The 17,106-nt window shown below is 44.3% G+C and overlaps 1 protein-coding gene across 16 annotated transcripts in view; it reads right to left on the reverse strand.

Annotated features, from left to right (window-relative positions):
* Positions 1-17,106, reverse strand: part of DOCK7 (dedicator of cytokinesis 7) — a 92,592-nt gene that overhangs the window by 20,985 nt on the left and 54,501 nt on the right. For 7 of the 16 annotated variants that reach the window (XM_032118606.1, XM_032118604.1, XM_032118605.1 and 4 more), the window contains exons 21-33: positions 16,369-16,533; positions 15,052-15,221; positions 11,332-11,424; positions 10,050-10,139; positions 8,929-9,024; positions 8,686-8,826; positions 8,455-8,568; positions 7,202-7,372; positions 6,329-6,468; positions 2,728-2,897; positions 1,781-1,935; positions 955-1,137; positions 393-528 (exon numbers count right to left, since the gene is read on the reverse strand). In XM_032118606.1, the coding sequence (XP_031974497.1) occupies positions 393-528; positions 955-1,137; positions 1,781-1,935; positions 2,728-2,897; positions 6,329-6,468; positions 7,202-7,372; positions 8,455-8,568; positions 8,686-8,826; positions 8,929-9,024; positions 10,050-10,139; positions 11,332-11,424; positions 15,052-15,221; positions 16,369-16,533 (1,824 nt within the window). Of the gene's footprint in view, positions 1-392; positions 529-954; positions 1,138-1,780; positions 1,936-2,727; positions 2,898-3,748; positions 3,836-6,328; positions 6,469-7,201; positions 7,373-8,454; positions 8,569-8,685; positions 8,827-8,928; positions 9,025-10,049; positions 10,140-11,331; positions 11,425-15,051; positions 15,222-16,368; positions 16,534-17,106 lie in introns of those variants that run through there. The other 9 variants (XM_032118609.1, XM_032118611.1, XM_032118610.1 and 6 more) reach the window with 4 other exon arrangements.

The raw sequence follows: 17,106 nt of genomic DNA on the forward strand, positions 1-17,106 counted from the left end.
CAACTACAGTTATTTCACATCTCCTTAAGCCAGCAGAAACATCCAGGCCTTTTCAGAACTATCAAAGCAAGATCAGGCAGTTTGCTTTCCTCTCTGATCCTTAAACAGGACACTCTAGAAGATGCTACACTGGAAAAAATTAAGGCAAGAACATCCCATAAATGAGATGTGATCTCACTTAAAAAGGCAGTCAAGTAATAAATAAATCGTCTCAATTTAGGAAAAGTGCAGAGATTTAGCAGACCCAGGGAAAGATGCTGCAAACTGCAAACAGCTTTCCTAGGGGCCTCTTCACCTGTATCCCACACCACAGATGGGTGAAAATAATTGTTAGGGATGGGAGGAGAAGTTTTTGGAAAAAATGGGATGGCACAGAGGACTCCTTTACTTACCCAGCTGTCCTCTACTTCTTCGGACCATTTCCTGCCTTGCCCCTATGCTGCCCAAAATTGCTTCTTCAAGTTTGGCTCTCATGTCTTTCGACTTCTTAAACGTCAGACTGTTCATTCTTTCAAACACTTTCTTGCCCTGAAAGTTCCAAAAAAAAACCATGAGGGAAGATTCTTTCAAATTGGGATATTTTCTGAGAATTATCAACTGAAAATATGTTTCCTGTTAAAAACATGCAGCAAGAAAGGAATACAGATTGAGTTGGTAGGCAGATAAATCACTCAGATTCCAGCATTGCTACAGAAAATTCTCTTTTCAAAGTGATACTGCAGCAGCTCCCAGATGAGGGGCAAGCAGCACAAACTGCTTGAGAAGTGGAACAAGGCAGAGACATTCACATGGCTGAGAAGTAAACACGGGAAAAGCCTGACCTTGGGATTGTGAATACAGGAAATACTTTGGAGAGAGCAGGAAATGCCTTTCTGCAGTCGTGTAAAGGATGGGAGTGTAAAGGTCCACAGCAGGGCCCAGGAGGGACTGCAGGAGGTTTCAGCTTGGCAGTACCTTGTACTCAAAGCAGGACACACAGAGATAGAGCAGGTCCAGCAGGCGGTTGAGCTGCAGCACTGACAGGTCTGTGAACCACTTCTGCAGGACGCTCTCGTCTGCGTTCTTCAGCACCCAGAGCAGGCAGATGAGGAGGCTGCGGCTGGACTCTGTTGAGAAGGTGGAGTGCTGCCTGCCACTCTGAAACACAGGTCAGGACAGAGTGCTTCACACCCACACATTCCCATCACCACCATGTATGAGTTTCTTCCCTTGAGATGTCTCTAAAAACCTCCAGCAGCTTAGGAGTTAAGCAGAGGGGCTCCACTCGTTATCTCACGCATCTGTCAGTGTCTCACTAAGAGTGCACCTAAATCCCAGCAAAATGGGGTCATGGTCCTGGAGTAAAGGCAAGAGAAGGCAGAAATGGAAGGGTCTGCCTGCTGCCAGAATCCGGATTCCCCCTCTGTGCAGAACAGGGGAAATGGCCCTCTGTGTCTTCAGCTAGGTGGGATTTAGCTGGGGTAGAATTTGTGCTTAGGGCTTAAAGCTCACAGTGACTATTGCACCTCACAAAGCTTTTATAAGACTGTTTCAGAACAAGAGAATCTTTATCAGGAAAGACAATTCTTCCATTTTCTGAGGTTTGCTGATTTTTATCCGTCCTTGGCATTTTCTCATGCCCCTCTGAGACACACAGCAATGTGCAAACAGTGCTTTGTCCCCCTTGTTGCCCCTCTGCAACACCCAGCTGCAAACTGATGTGGGTCCCCACAGAAGCTGCTGAATATTTGCTGGTTGGCACAGACTGAGGGTCAGGAAAGGGAGAGGGATGGATTTGTACCGAGGAAGGGAGTAGAAAACTGCTGGGCCTGGTGAGCTGGGGGACAGATGTCCCTGCAATGGCCATGGCCACTGTCTGGCTGATCATGCTGCCACCCTCGCTCTCGTAATCGTCCACGGCGACACAGCTCGGCCTCCCCCGCTGGTTGTGACTCTCTGCAGAGAAATACAGGAGTATAGTCAAGCCCCAAATCCAAGGCTTCACCCCCCAGACTCCCTCCACAGTGCTGGTCTCACTGAACTGGGAATGCAAACTAAAAATCATCCCACTCGAGGCATCCTACAAAGAACAGGACAATGATTTGAGGGAATGAAAGCAAAGAAAGCAATTTCCAAATGCAACCTACACAACCTCAGTACCTAAAACTCTTCTAATACCAGACCTTTTGTCCCTTTGAATACTCCAAATCCTTTCTCAAAGCTTTATTGTGTCATTAAACTCAAAGGATGTAGAAGATAACTCTAAATTCCAAACTATTCCTGATTGGACTCCCTGCCCTGATTTGAAATAACCTCTGCTGCTCTTTGGGAGACATTGCAAAGAACCCCCGAAGATGAACTGCTGATGGAACACATGATAGGAGGAAGGAGAGGAACTCTGCTTATCCTTTGGAATTAGGAACTCTAGTACAGTATGAGGGGTGACTTTTAAGTAGGTCAGAGACATGAAGGGAAGCTGCCTGTGCATCTACAGCATCCAGTGGGACATAAACTAAAATGCACTGCTGATTTTTCACTTCAGGCCAAGTGGGCAAACACAACTTTTGAGTGTTAGCAGGCATTGAAGGCATATTTTGCAAGCAAAAACAAACATGAAAAAATGTCAAAGTCACAATTCAGAAACAACCTCGTCTGACACCAAAGGCATTCATAACTCAATTTTAGAACCCAAACACCCAAGTCTGGGGAGCAGATGAGCAGATAGCCAAGGCAGAGAATATCAAATACCTGTGAAGTCATAGAGCTGAGGCACAGTTTCCATGATCACGCCAATCAGAGGTAGATACAGCATTGCCACCCGGGCCTTTACCTGGGGGTCAGCGTACCGCGGGTCCGAGTCGTGGCTGGACAGCAGGTTGTGTACCATGTTGATGACCTTCTTATGCAATCCAAATAAACTGTTAAAAGACAGTTGGGTCATGCACATTAGTTAATATCTTCAAAGCAAACTCTCTTTTGTAACTAAGGGGCTTCAAAAAGGAAAAAAATCCCGTTTTTTATTTTTAACTTCACACGAACTGCCACTGCATGTGTTTTTTTGATCTCCCACGGATTTTACAGATGGCTGGTTTTTCACTGTGCCTTGTAAAAAGGGCAAAAGTATCTTGTGGAACGTACACCCAATATAATGTGGACACTCATATTTTCCATTACACACCCCCAAAGTCCCAGCTACTGCTGTGCTGAAGCATTGAGCCTACTAAAAACTATTAGAAAAACTTACGGAATATGGAAAACAGGGAGAGAAACTTGACACAGTGGGTTTAGTAAAACTATTTGTTGCATTCTTTTTTTTGTTTCTATTTAGCACCATTTACAGAGAGACAAACCCTCCTAAGCCAGAACATTGCTTTAATCAAATGATCAGGAAGTTTCTGCTTCAGCTGCCCACCCTACCCCATGCAATTACTGAACTAAAACAGGAGACTACAGATCCATAACTCTGAATAAAAAGTGGCAAAGACATGAAGGGATAGAAGGAAAAATAGCCAAAATGGCCTCTCTCATTATTTAGATGCAAACACTGGCAGAGCCCTTCTACAGGGCACCAGGTGTGACCCTCCTGGAAAACACAAAAACTTCCATGAATCTCTCAAAGACTCTGCTTCTTTCAATCCCCTCAGCCACCACGCAGAGGCAAAACTCTCCCAGAGCAAATAGCAGGTTCTCTCTGCAGCTATTTGCTTCTGAAGGCAAACCAGCCAAGAAGACACTTTACCCCATGCATGAAGCAGCCAAGGAAGCTCAGACATTAGGCAGTAGCAAAACATAAGCTGCAATGTTCAGACCTGAGGTATTAAAACAAGTGCTGAATTTCAGGCAGTATCCACTTTACCTGAAAAGTAGAGGTGAGTTCTGGTTAAAAAAAGAGGCTTTGACTGGATTTTTGGGGGTTTGAAGTGACTAAAAGGCAGCAGTACAGCTTGGGAGGACATTAGCTATTGGAGCTGCACGTCCTCCCTGTGGCTTTTAATCAAGCCATAATGAGATCCTGCAATTGCTTGTTTATGTAATTAGTGAGAGCCTTAACAACTAGGAAGGAAACACTTATTTAAGTGACTGGTTCCTTCAGATTAAGGATAAAGAAAAGTCTTTGTATTATTTTGAAGGAATTATTTTGAAACCTAAATCATGTTTTTAAAAATTCAAGGGAAACTATCCCGCAGGCCATAAAACCGCAGATAGGGAAAACATCCAAGCAACACAGTGTAATTCCAACCTAGGGATCCATGGATTTCTTTGTCACTTTTCCAGAGCTGAGTGGCCACTGTGGTGGATCGATCCATAGTGGAGAGGAGGAAATGCAGCCCCCTGCTCTTCCTGCCTGATAAGGCAGCGAATTGATCTCACCGCCCTCCCACCGTCCCCTTCATTATCTCAGTCCTGGCCTGGATCTCTGTCAACACCCACCCACACTTCCAAAAAACTGACTCTGGCACTGAACTCTGAGGGCTGAATTCTGATTTTCGCACTTCTGGCCTGCACCATCAGCCAAGATGGGCAGTGTGGGCACTGCGTGTGATGGCCAAAGCACCCTGCAGTGTTTGCAGAGACAACTGTGCAGGGTCCAGCTGCTTGGACCGTCACATTCAGCTGGATCCCTTCCCCTGCATGCTTTGTTTGTCCTGTTTTTCAGGCTGCAGGTGCTCTGCAGGGCTGCACCGTGCCCTGGCACACTGAGGGATGTATCCAACACACACCTCCAGGCACCAGGGAACTGACGCCCTTTCTGTCCAACTCAATCCAAAGAGTTCTTATAAAATGAGCTAAAATTGAACATACCTTGTTACTGGAGCAAAAAGAGCAAGGACAGAACACATTTAAGGCTCTGGATCACCTATCAAGGCCTAAAGCAGGTCTCTAACAATAAGAAACTAGATGAATATCCCTCTCCACTTCTGCTACAGGATAACGAACTGAGAACGATTCTGAGCTTTTTCCATTTTTCCAATATTTTATGGAAGGCAAGTCTGAGCTCTCTGCTGGCGATATTGTATGACTGTTAAAAGTCTTCACAGCAAGGGAAGAGCAGAGCTGGACAGACTTGGTTTACTTTATCTGATAGATCTACCAGGGCAAATACAGAGGGTTTGAGCTTGAGAAGTCAACAAACCTGAAACTGCAAGCTATTCTGGAAAACAATAAAAAAATAAACGTTTTACAGGTATATATCTCCCCCAAATTCAGGAGCTTTGATCAAAATGCATCTCCAGAGCTGAGAAGCTATCAGGAGGCTTTCTCTGGCTAGACAAGGTTTGAGAGAGGAGCTGTCTCCCCAGCAGGCACCCACAAGCTCCTTTGTGCAGAGATTACCATCCCGGGCCAGGCTTAAGGGCTTGGTAGGCACGTAGAGCACAGAAAGTTTGTGAAGAACAAGGGCAGATACAGTCAGAGACAGGGCCTGATTTCTAACCAGTGAACAGGATGCTCCTCTGGCACAAAAAGGATTTCTGCAGACAGCACATATGGGTAAAGATTTGCTGCTTTTTCCATTTCAGGCCAAACAAATGGGACTGCAGTGTGTTATGTATATATACAGGAAAATATTCCAGTTTATGGCATCACTTTCTTCTCCAAGAGGAAACAGAATGAATGTTTACCTCCAGAGACCTCTTGGCAAAGGGGCAGAATTAGCCATGAATCATCAGCATTTGTCGACTCGGCTGATATTTCTGAGTCCACCTTGAGAAAAATGCCTGTGAGGGAACTGAGGACTGTGGAAGCAATCAATAATTTCCATTGCAACCCATTTTAAAGAGGCAAGGCAGAAAACAGCCCTAAATAACACAAGGAACAGACTGGATGTCAGGACTACAGCAGAAAATTATTTGCTGCACAAGCCAGGCAAGTCACTGACAAACTCTGCATGCTTGACTCTATTTGTCTATTTATGTAACCCACAGGGGCCTCATCAATGCATAATTTACTGTTAAAAAGAATTGGGAGAACCACAAGCAAAATACACTGTAACATTTAAAACCACCAGCAAGAGAGGCTTCCTAAATGCTGGAAACTATTTTCTTGTTACAACTGAGAAAAGCTATTTTCCTTTCAGAGCTCCAGCAGTGCCCCTGTGGCACCTGGGGGCTCCAGCAGGAACCTCCTTCCTTCTTCTCAGCTGGAAAAACAGGACTGAAATCAGGTTTACAGAGTCTGGGATGAGGAAGAAACACAAGGGGCAAGAAGAAAGAAGATTCTTCAACAGCTGTTTTCTTATCATAGCTTACAAATTTAACTAACTTCTGGCCATGCCAGGACTTTCTTTGCATCCACCATTTGCTTGAAATCACAGAAAACTCTTGAAAAACAAAACTTTGTAAAGATTTACCCTTCTGCATCAGGATCTAGAATGACAGCCAGTTCCGTGAGCACCAGCCCAGCCAGGTAATGCTGCTGGCGGAAAGGCACAGACAACTCAAACATGTTTGCAATCTTCTGGTCTTGGACATTTGTGGAGAACCCAGAACTCTGAAAAAATCAAGTTTCAGAAGCTGCATCATGAAAAGAGACAAAGCTTAGGAAATACATCAGAAGCAGTTTTCAGAATTAAAGACAACCTCACACCTTTTCCCATTTTTTGTTTGGATCTAGGCACATCTACACTTAAATTCCAGCCCAGCTCAGTAACCCTTTCATTAATTCTGTTCGTTGTTACTGTCTTCCCCTGTAAGGAAAGTTAAACCAAATAACCTTTTGAAGTGGATTAGTTAAACTTTTAACTCAAGGATGCTCTTATTCAGGCTGAAGAAGGCTTTAATTTGATTTAGTTTATGTGACTTTGCAACTAATTAATCCACTTGAATGACACACTAATTCAAATTACTCCTTCTGAGCAGGCCAGGACTAAGCTGCAGTGAGCTCAGAAGTCCCTTGTGTTGCCAGAAAAGGGTAACACCGGGTAAAGTGTTTTCTTTGATGGCTCATTTGTGTTTGTCCAACGTAAGAGGGGATCAGGTCCCTAAGGACAGTGTGTGGTCACTACCAGGAGAAGGATATGGCCACTTTTTTTCCAATAATAAAAGATCAAAAGAAATCAGAACCTACATGGCAGGAAAAGCTGACTTCTAGCTAAACTCTTCCAAAAATATTAGCAAGAGGGTCTGAAGGTACAGTGATACAACTGCCTCATAAGACTTAATTCTCAGCACCGAGCTCAACTTGTATTCCCAGAGGATCCTGGTCACAGGATCCTTCTCAGTACCTGGGAGGTGGCTGAAGACACGGATGGTGATGGAGATGCAGGCGGTGTGAGCAAGCTGCAGGGTAAATTCAGGGTGACATAGTGCTCATGGCTGCAAATGATGCGCAGGAAGTCCAGCCTCAGAGATGCCAGGTTGCTTGGATTTGTTAAGGAATACAGCTTTGAAGACACCTGCAAAGTCCAGCCCATTGCATTGCAGTCAGCACCAAAAGAGAGTGTAACTGCAGGGTGAGCCCCCCTGTCCCACCACTGCTCCCCAAATTCACTCCCAAAGCAAGAACTGGAGAGCTTGGTATCATTAAATGGTCACACCCATGTCCACATCGCTTCTTTGTGCCAGAGATTAAATTCCTGACGTGCAGGAGCCATACACATCTCAGACATATCTCTCAACACAAGATCTATAAACCAGTCATATTTAAATAACCAAATGAAGAACTGTGGACTTCACATATTGGGAGGTTGGAACAAGATGATTTTTAACGTCCTTTCCAACCTAAACCATTCTTTGATTCTGTAATTCCCACATCCTATTGATTTCAGCAGGGAGTTGTGAGTACCACAGTGTGATGCATTAATAGCTCCAAGATACTGTTTTATACAGTATCTTTTATGTATAAAAAATATAATTAATGACACATAATGTAGGTAATCTACAGTAGGCAACTTAAAATCTTAAATGCTTTTGCTATTCTTTTGCCCCTTATAGAGAATGTTTTAGACTCTGCAGGGAAAGTGAGTCTAAGCTTAGTCTCACTGATCCCTCGTTATCTCCTCTGTACACAGTGTCAGAATGGATGTTTGTACTCAAACAAAACTTGGTGGTTCAGGGTGATTTCCCTGTCACACTGCAAATGGGGGAAGACACCGTGCATCCCCCAAGGGATGGAAGAGGAGCTCAGTGATCAGTATGATCATCCAGGGTCACTGTGTCCTTGAGAGACCACAACAGTCTGAGCTCCCTCACAGAACCTCCCACTCATTTTTGATTCAATTACTCTGAACGTGGTGAGGAGAGGAAATAATTCTCTCATCCTGCTGCATGTCCATTCACTCCAGGGAGTGACTCCTAATTCACAGTTAACAGTGTAATCAGAGAGGCGTAAACCCTAAATCACCTCTGAGAATGCCCCGCTCTAAGAAGACCTGAACAGTGGAATTCTGTGTCCATATTTTAACATCTGTCCAGAGAAATTTAACAGTAATAGGCTCTGCCATGGTTCAGTTAAGCCACAACGTTTATCCGCATTTACCTGCTTGTAGCAGGTCTTAATAAGAGCAAAAACAAATCCTCTGTCCATGATGGACAAGAGATCATTGAGGAAAAATGCGAGACTGGTGTTGAGCCGCTCGACCATTTCCGTGTCCTGGAGAGAAGGAAGAGAAAAACAGAAAGCAGATGAAGAACCCTGTGTGTTTTCAAGCAAACAAGAGGCAGGAGGGCTGGTGCCTGAGCTGGGCTCAGTGTAATTGTTTGCCATCACCTTCTGGAAGCGGGAGACTATATCACCAGCGATTGTGCTGACCAGCGCAGTCACGTCATCCATGAAGCGCTCCGGGAAACGATTCTTCCTCGGCGCATCCAGTTTGTCAGCAAAATACAGATGATGCACCATGCTCTTCACCTATGGGGATATAAATTACAGCACAGCCACTTGCAGTTGCTGCTGTTTCTGTTTGAAAGCAGGGGCTGGGAGACATCAGGGAGGTGTTTGGGGTTTGCTCACCATCAGCTCGAAGAAGAACCAAGCCTGCTGCAGGGCCGCCTCGCGCACGCTCCCGCTGCACACAACCCACTGCAGGGCCAGCTCCTCGTGGAAAAGCTGCACAGAGTCAAACCCAGAGTCAGCCCGAGCCTCCAGAGCAGCTCCCAACACAGCCCCCATGAGAAATGTCAGCACGGTCCATGGCAAGTATGGCAAACAATGAGTTAAGCAAACTAAATAACTGAGGACATGACAGCAGTGGTGGCATCCCATAAAGAAATCCCCAGCTAACAATGAGGGATGAGGTTATGACATGTGATGTGAGAAACGTTTCACAGCATCTCGCTCCAGGATTGAATCTCAAGTGTCAAAAGAATTTTCCGCCCACCCCCAAGAAATAATAATTAAAAAAAAAAGTTTGGTGCTCAAATTAGTTTAATTTAAAAAGTCTACCTTTCTGCCTGGTCTGATTTTCGCAGGAAAAAGGAGTAAAAAGTGGACATACATGATTTGTACAAAGATGTATATTTACTGTGAGAAAGGACTTAAAACGGTAAGAAAGAAACACGGGGCTCAAACAGCTCTTGGATTTCTTTTCTCAGGATGACCAACCCACAGACTGATGGTGGCAGTGGCCACATTTTCATTACACAAAAACTCAGGCATTTTGCCTTTCTGACATAGCATAGGAGGATCTCCTCTCCTCTCCTCTCAGGGAGTTCACTTTCAAGGTGACTCCCATTCCCTCTCTGGAGTCTCTTTGCATTAACACCTGGATAACTGTGCTCAGCACACTGAGCCATCCAACACATTTTCATTTTGCACACAAAATGTATCATTTACGTGTCTAGACAGTGCTATTCATATTTTTTGAAAGCCAGTAAAAAACTGGCCCCAAACACTACCATTAAATCAGACAAGCTACTCCTGATCATTTAATTCTTCCCAATTCAACTCCAAATACTTCACATTCCCTGCAGCCTGGATATTCAGAGGTGTTAAGCACCAGCAGTTCCTAATGACCTCGGGCGGGGGGGAAAAAAAAAAAATCAGGCTATAAATAAAAGAATAAATTGCATCATGTTTTCAGAATGACTTGACCTCCCTGCCCCACAATATCAATTGTCTCCACTGAAATCTACCTTTTTGGTTGGTAATCGTCCTGTTAATGTTTGTAAGAAACTTGACGTCTCAGTGTGCGAAGACATACGATTACAACTTCGATCCGTAGCCTACGGAGTGGAGATGAATGAATGATGACAGGACATTAAAGTTTGCCGTGGATGGGTTTTGCAGCTCAAGGACAACGAACGTTTACAAAAATACTCTTCCAACTGTAGGTTTTTACAGCTTTTTAAGCATTCTCAAACTCTTAGCCGTTTACAGATTGGGTCTAAACAAAACGACAGCAATTTTGATTGGTTTTAAGACAAACAGGTTACTTAAAGAACTGCATGTTCTGATGCACAAAGACAATGCTGCAAAGCATGAAACTTTTCCATCGTTGCATTTTATCAACATGCACAGGTAATACTTGAAATTTCAGCCCATACCTCTCAATCTACCAGAGGCCAAGCACAGGGGGATGTACCCACAGCCACGCTGCTGCTGCCACAGGCAAGGAGAAAATCACTCAAGTTCTGCTTCTGATGGAAATAATTTGCCATGAGAGCAAGTGAACTTGGACTAAAGATTTTGGGAAGGCTGATAAACTGGGAAGGAGGAGAAGTTGAGAGGTACGTTCAAGGCAACCATGCAGTGGAGAGCAGCAGGCAATGGGGGCCAAATAAACTCTTTCTGACTGAAGCTGCTGTAAAGTTTTCATACTTTGCAACACAGAACAATACAATTGGCCCTGGCAAATCACTGCCTCCAGCACTCAAATTGACACGTTTTAAGAGAGAATTCCACACGTGGCAATCAATTTGGGTTCACAGTATTCCACTCAAACAAGTCATGAAGGATTACTGGACGATGAGTACTAAATGCTTGATGAAAATGGCAAAATGGTTCACGACATCGAAAGGAATGGCAAACATGAACAAAACTATGAAGCTGTGATTAATGTTCCCACTTAGAAATGTGCTCCACCTGAAGCTGAAACTAGTGTGAGAGAGAGAGAAAAAAAAGAAAACAAAAGCAGTCACAGCATTTACATTTCACAGACCAGCAACCACTGAAATGAAAGGAGGGGACACGTTCACGCGATCGGAGGTTTTTCATGCAGTGTGGTGGGGTGGTGAGGGAAAAGATGAAAATTTATAAAATCAAACTCAAAAGTTTTCAAATAAATAAACAATCATTAAAAAAAAAAAAAAAAAAAAAAAAGAAACCACCAAACTGGAATATGCACTGAAAGGAAGATATTCTACAGGGAAACATCAGGGAAAACAAAGGCAGAAAAACCTCTACCGAAGACACCACCTGTGTTGACTCTGCACTTGGGCTGGGGTTGGATCCCCATGGGGCTGCTTTTGGACCACCAGTGTTTACCCAGGAATTGGAGCGGTCTAAGCCCTGGGCATGTAATAGAAAGCAGGTGGGAAAGGAAAGAAATATTACATGTTGCATGCCATACAGTAGTCAAAGATCAGTCCTTACAAGCAATCAAAGTGGGTACACTGCAAACACATCATCACTGAGAACTGTTGGGGCAGCCTGAATTCTCAGGTGCCTGTCGAGACATTGACTCCAGAGGATTGTTTTATATCTCATGTACATACAGCACAATAATCCTGTCCACAGCTCTGGTCTGGCCTGTGCTATCTGGAATGCCTGACATTCAAAAACTCTCCTCCTCCTGAAAAATCCCACTTATCCTTTGCTCAGTTTAAACCCATTCCCGCGGAGCCAGGTGAGATTTACACTGTGGTAGAGGAAAATTGGTGCTCAGATGGGAGGATGCTCGCTGAGGTTTCCAGCACTTTCAGGGCAGTCCAGAATTCATAAGCTCTACAACTCTTACAGAAATGCTGAGAAACTGAAGAGGCTGCCTGTCAACCCTCACAGGTTTCCTGTCTATGGAATAAAAACCCAGCCCTGCTGGCAGAATAACCCTGTGGACAGGATTTCACATGGACACTCAGGCATTTCCTCTGGGCACTGTGGCAAAGAGAGGAAAGAGCACATACCTTTTCTGGAACCAGCCTGCTTTGATAAGCAAAATATTTGAAAAATCAACCTGCTTTTCAAAAGCTTAATCTAGCTTGTACTCCAGATTCTACTGCAATGGATCATTTTGGCAAAATTACTGTGGATCTCTGCTCTCTTCTTCTTGAGACACTCAGAAAGAAGGAGAAATTTAAACTTGTGTAGTCACCCAGGCTGCTCCCAAGTCAGAAGTATTCAGGGGGATGCAGTGGGCTTCCCTGGCTCCCAGGAAGCAGCTCTGACTGAGACAACTCCTTATAAATGCCACACATTGATTTTGACAACCCTCACCTGAGCAAGAGCTTTCATCCTCATTTCTGTGCCAACTTAGGGCTTTTTCCCAATACATAAAGCAAAGGTGCAGCCCATTTCATCCCAGTGATCAGCATCAGCTGCAAAGTCCACCGAGCCCAATCATCTGTTTCTCTCAGCAAACTAAAATCCACCTCAAGGTTGTACCTGGCGTGAGAGCTGTAACCTGGGATTCAAACCATTAATCCACCGAGCTCCTCTAGGCAGAGCTCAGCAGTGCTGTAATTTTGCTTAAGATGTCCAATAAAAAAAAATACTGAACACATAAGGAGAGTGTTTTAATCTCAATTACTTTTTGGCAGGAATAAATCAAAGCCCTGTGCCCTGCTCAGCCCCATAAACATGTTTTATTTTGCTCACAGTGATTTAAAGTCGAAAGGACTTTGCAGAATGCTGAACTAAGCTCGTGTTTTGTAAAATCAGGCGTAATTTTGAAGATGCCTTTATCCCCCTCACATTTCTCTCTCAGGTTTCCTAATCTTGTCGCTCTGGTTCTGAGGATAACAACTAAACACATACTGTGTTTGCAGAAGCAAAAGTCATTTTGCAAAAATCTGGAAAAGGAAGGATTCTTTCCTCTTCAGAAAACAAAAGAGTACAAGAGCTTCTCATTGCTTGGCACAGTCCCTCCAAAGTTCACAAAGCTGCTGTTAAATTCTGGTCTGCCCCTGGGGCTCAACCTGCAGCTGGGTCTGTGCAGGAACATAACCCACACCTGTGAAAATCCACTGGCAGAGCAATGAAACTCCACAATGTTTTCTGGGTTTTTCCCAGCACATCTCCAACATTTCAGGATCATCTTAAACATGTCTTTTTAGACATTTCATAGATTTTCTTTAGTAGGGAATAAAACTTACATGGTTTCAATTCACAAATGACAGCTAAATGAGTGACAGACCTAAAACCTCCTCTGCTGTGACAATAAACAGAAATCTTCCAAATCCTGTAAAGGGTTTTCAAAATGAAGTAAGAAGGTGGTAAGGGAGACTTAAAGCACTTGTACCACACCTCTAAATATCTTACATTAGAATAAAAAATAACACAAGACTGGACTTTGAACACTTCCCTCAAACAACAAAACCTCCACTATTTGAGTTGTTTTAAAGCAGAAAACCTCCTGTGATAGGGAGCCTGCATTTCAGATTAGAATCTAGCTGGGAATATTCCTTAAACCATTACTTGGAAAAACAATAGGAATTTTTGCACCCTTTGATTCATGTCAGCATCTCAAGAAGTGTCTCATTTTTGTCTACTGATACTAAGAAGTAAAAATAATTATAATCAACTAAAAGTCTGTATAGCCAGACTGAGGTTAATTCCTGATGCTCAGACTACCCTAAAGGAAACTCTTCCCTCAACAATTATCTATGGAACAGATTTTCCTTTAAAGCCTGGAGTACACCTCTGGAAGAAAATCTCTCTTCATTTTGTATTGTGACATTATTCACCAAGCCAGCACACGTTAAACTTCTGATAGCCTGGGTAAATTCCATATGCACATCAGTGCCTGTGGCATTTCACAAAAGGTCAGGCTTGTTTAATTAGCAAGATACTGAAGTGGTCTTTAAAATATTTTAAGACTTCTAAGTCCAGACTTTGATGTAAGAAATAATCATTTGCCTACCCACAATTCTTCAGCCTCTTATTTGGTCAGCAAATGATGTTGTTATTCATTTAAAATTGGTAACCTCTTCCTCAAACTGTGTTTTTCTTGCTCTTATAAAACCCAGCACCAGCCACGTCAAGCCTGTCTGGTCAGGGTGGTGGCTTTGGTAACAATCTTGCTCCTTAAACTCCCACAGGAATTTAACAGCTCCCTGAAAGGGCTCAGGAATTCACCTGTGCTGGAAGAGTGAAAGGTCATGGTGGGAAGAGTCTCACCTTGGTGAAGTGATCAAAGTTTGAAGAATACAAAAAAAAAAAAAAAAAAAAAAGAGAGAGAGAACCCCAAAGCAGCTCAGGCACCCCTCTGAGGGGAGGAAATTACCAACACTGCCTTGTCCTGGCTCATCCCACCTATTTTTGGCACAAAATGAAGGGCTCAGATTGGGACTGTGGTGGTTCTGTGTACTCAGAAGCCACCAGCAGGAGGAGATGGTTTTACTGATGCCTCAAGAGCCAGAGTATAACCATGCTGGATGCTCTGCATCCACACCGCAATGTCACTTCTTGGTGTGGGAGTCAGCCCCCCTGTGCCTCAGCTGGCCAGACTGTGCCTCTCACCAACCATCCCGAATCCTCTCCGGGCCACACAGGGACCAGGAATATTCCTGCTGTGTGCAAGATACCTGCTCTGGACACAAGGAGTAGAGAAATCTGAGCAGCTGAATGCAGAGGAGAGGAGAGCTTGGGACTGGGAAGGAAGAGTAGGGTCAGAGGGTGCAAGGTTTGGGGAGACACAATAGAGCTGGGCACAGGATTCGGCTGCTGGCCATGCAAAAAGTGAGGGGGAGACAAATCCAGAAGGACTCCTGCCCTCAGCCCCCACTCTTGTGGAACCAGCACTCTAGGATGGCTCCAACAAACCAGAAAGAACCATTTCCAAGGAGTGGCATTCCTGCGGTGCCAACAACAACTGCTGGGAAAGGGCTGAGGAGGGGCTGGGACAGCCCCCAAGCCCTTCCCTGGCATTCAGGCAGGACTGGCCAGGGCTCTGAGGGGTCCCTGGCAGGACACACGTACCTTGGTGCCGATGATGGAGCGCACCTCGTCATCGGGCGACGTGGGGGTGCCGGAGATGTCGGGGTTGCTGTTGCTGAGGCTGCGCGAGCGGTTCAGGTTGAGGCTGGCGGGGCGCACGGCCGACCTGGCCATGGTGGCGTAGTGCACTGACCCCCCCAGGCCGCCGGGACCTGTGGGGACGTCTGGTCAGTCTGGCCATCCCTCACCCAGACCCCCCCAGGCCTCCTCAGCCTGGTCACTCCGGCCACCCCTCACCCAAACCCCCTCAGGACACCCTGTCCCCCCCCAGGCCTCCCCAGCCTGGTCACTCCGGCCATCCCTCACTCAGACCCCCTCAGGACACCCAGACCCCCTCAGGACACCCAGCCCGGCTCTCCAGGATGGGAATAAAAAGCTGTTTTGTCCACTGGGAAGCAGGAGGCTCCCTGTGGGTTTGTCTTTAGCTAACAGGATGTTTTCCAGACCTCACACTCACAACCCACCAACAGTGGGCACAGTTTTAGGTACAAAGTCTTCCCAACACCTCCCAGAGCTTTTTCCCACTCCATGTAAGAACATTCCTTCCAAAGCCTGGTCTTCCATGGCTGTCACTCACACCACCTCTTTCCCATCCCTTGTTCTCAGCAGGGCTGGGATTAATTTGTTTCCCTCCTGTACCCAGACATGTGTTTTCTAGTATTTGGCACCCCTGCTTTAAATCTATAATGTCTATATTTTTCGATATACACATAGAAATAAAAATATGTCATGTTTATATATTTTTTTTTCTATGCATATATATCTGTAGATATACATACATACATTAAATATGTAAAACACTATATAAATAATAAATTTAATTAATTTAGGTTCTATTTCTGGAATCAGCACAACTTTGGTCATCAATTGCAATGGTAAAAAAATCAAGTCTTAGTTTAATTGATGGATAATACCCTTTGGAGGTGCATTACATCCAGCCAGTGTTTAAACTTTTGCTGGAACTGGATAAAAGTATAAAAGTTCTTGTGAAGGAGACTGGGAAACATGACAGGCCAAGAGTGCACCACATCTGTCTCACAGAAAAAACCCTAAAACGCAATATTTTGCCATAATCATGGTCCTTCAGCAGTGATGCTGTTATTTAAAATCATCAGATAATTAAGTCTCTGACATGACTACCAGTAATTAAAGTCATCTTTTCAGTGGCTACACTGGTAAATTAATAACAGGGCCCTGCAGGGAAGCAGCCACACAGGTGGAGCTCAGGAGCACCTGCCAGCAAGTGGCTTCTGCCTTCTTTTAACAAACTTGAAATAAAAAGAAAACAAAAAGAGCTACCTGGCGATGGTGAGTTGGGATAGGTGTTGGGTAGGCGAAAAACATAATAAATATAGGAAGCAAGAAGGCTGTTCCTGCCATGCTGGTCCTGGTTCCCATCCAAGTTCTTGTGAAGTCTGTTTATGATCGATGCCATCGCTTCGAAAGATGCTTGGCCCAGGTTAACTGAAAGCAAAAAGTGAGGAGCTTGTTTTAGACTGCAGCAGGAGTCCAGGGGAAATCCTAAATGTGCTGTTCGTCCACCTCCTCAAGGGTAAATGGTGGAGCCTGTTAGAGCCTAGCATGCATTTCTCATCCCAAAGTGAGCCTGGTGTTTGAACCAGGTCTAACAATCAGCCTGACAGCAGGACAACTGCTCCAGTGATCAGCTGCCACTTTTATTAATAATAAATTTAATGAATTTAGGCTCCATTTCTGGAACCAGCCCAACTTTGGTCATCAACTGCAATGGTAACAAGATCAAGTCTTTGTTTAATTGATGGATAATATCCTTTGGATATTTATCATGCTTTTCTCACTTAATTATTTCCTCTATTTAAGCTTTAGCCAAAATACAAACTGTATTAAAAAGTACAATTTCATTTTGTTTGGAGAAAAAAGCTGTTCTGAAAATGAGCACAAAAATCTACACGCAGACTGAGACAGATATTCTAGACAAATTAAAGATGAAGTAAACAGTAGCTAGAGAAGAAAAATTTATTTTAAAAAAACCCAGTCACTAATGTCCTCAGTGTTCCA

This window comes from Corvus moneduloides, chromosome 9 (assembly GCF_009650955.1).
Source record: "Corvus moneduloides isolate bCorMon1 chromosome 9, bCorMon1.pri, whole genome shotgun sequence".
Classification (NCBI taxonomy): domain Eukaryota; kingdom Metazoa; phylum Chordata; class Aves; order Passeriformes; family Corvidae; genus Corvus; species Corvus moneduloides.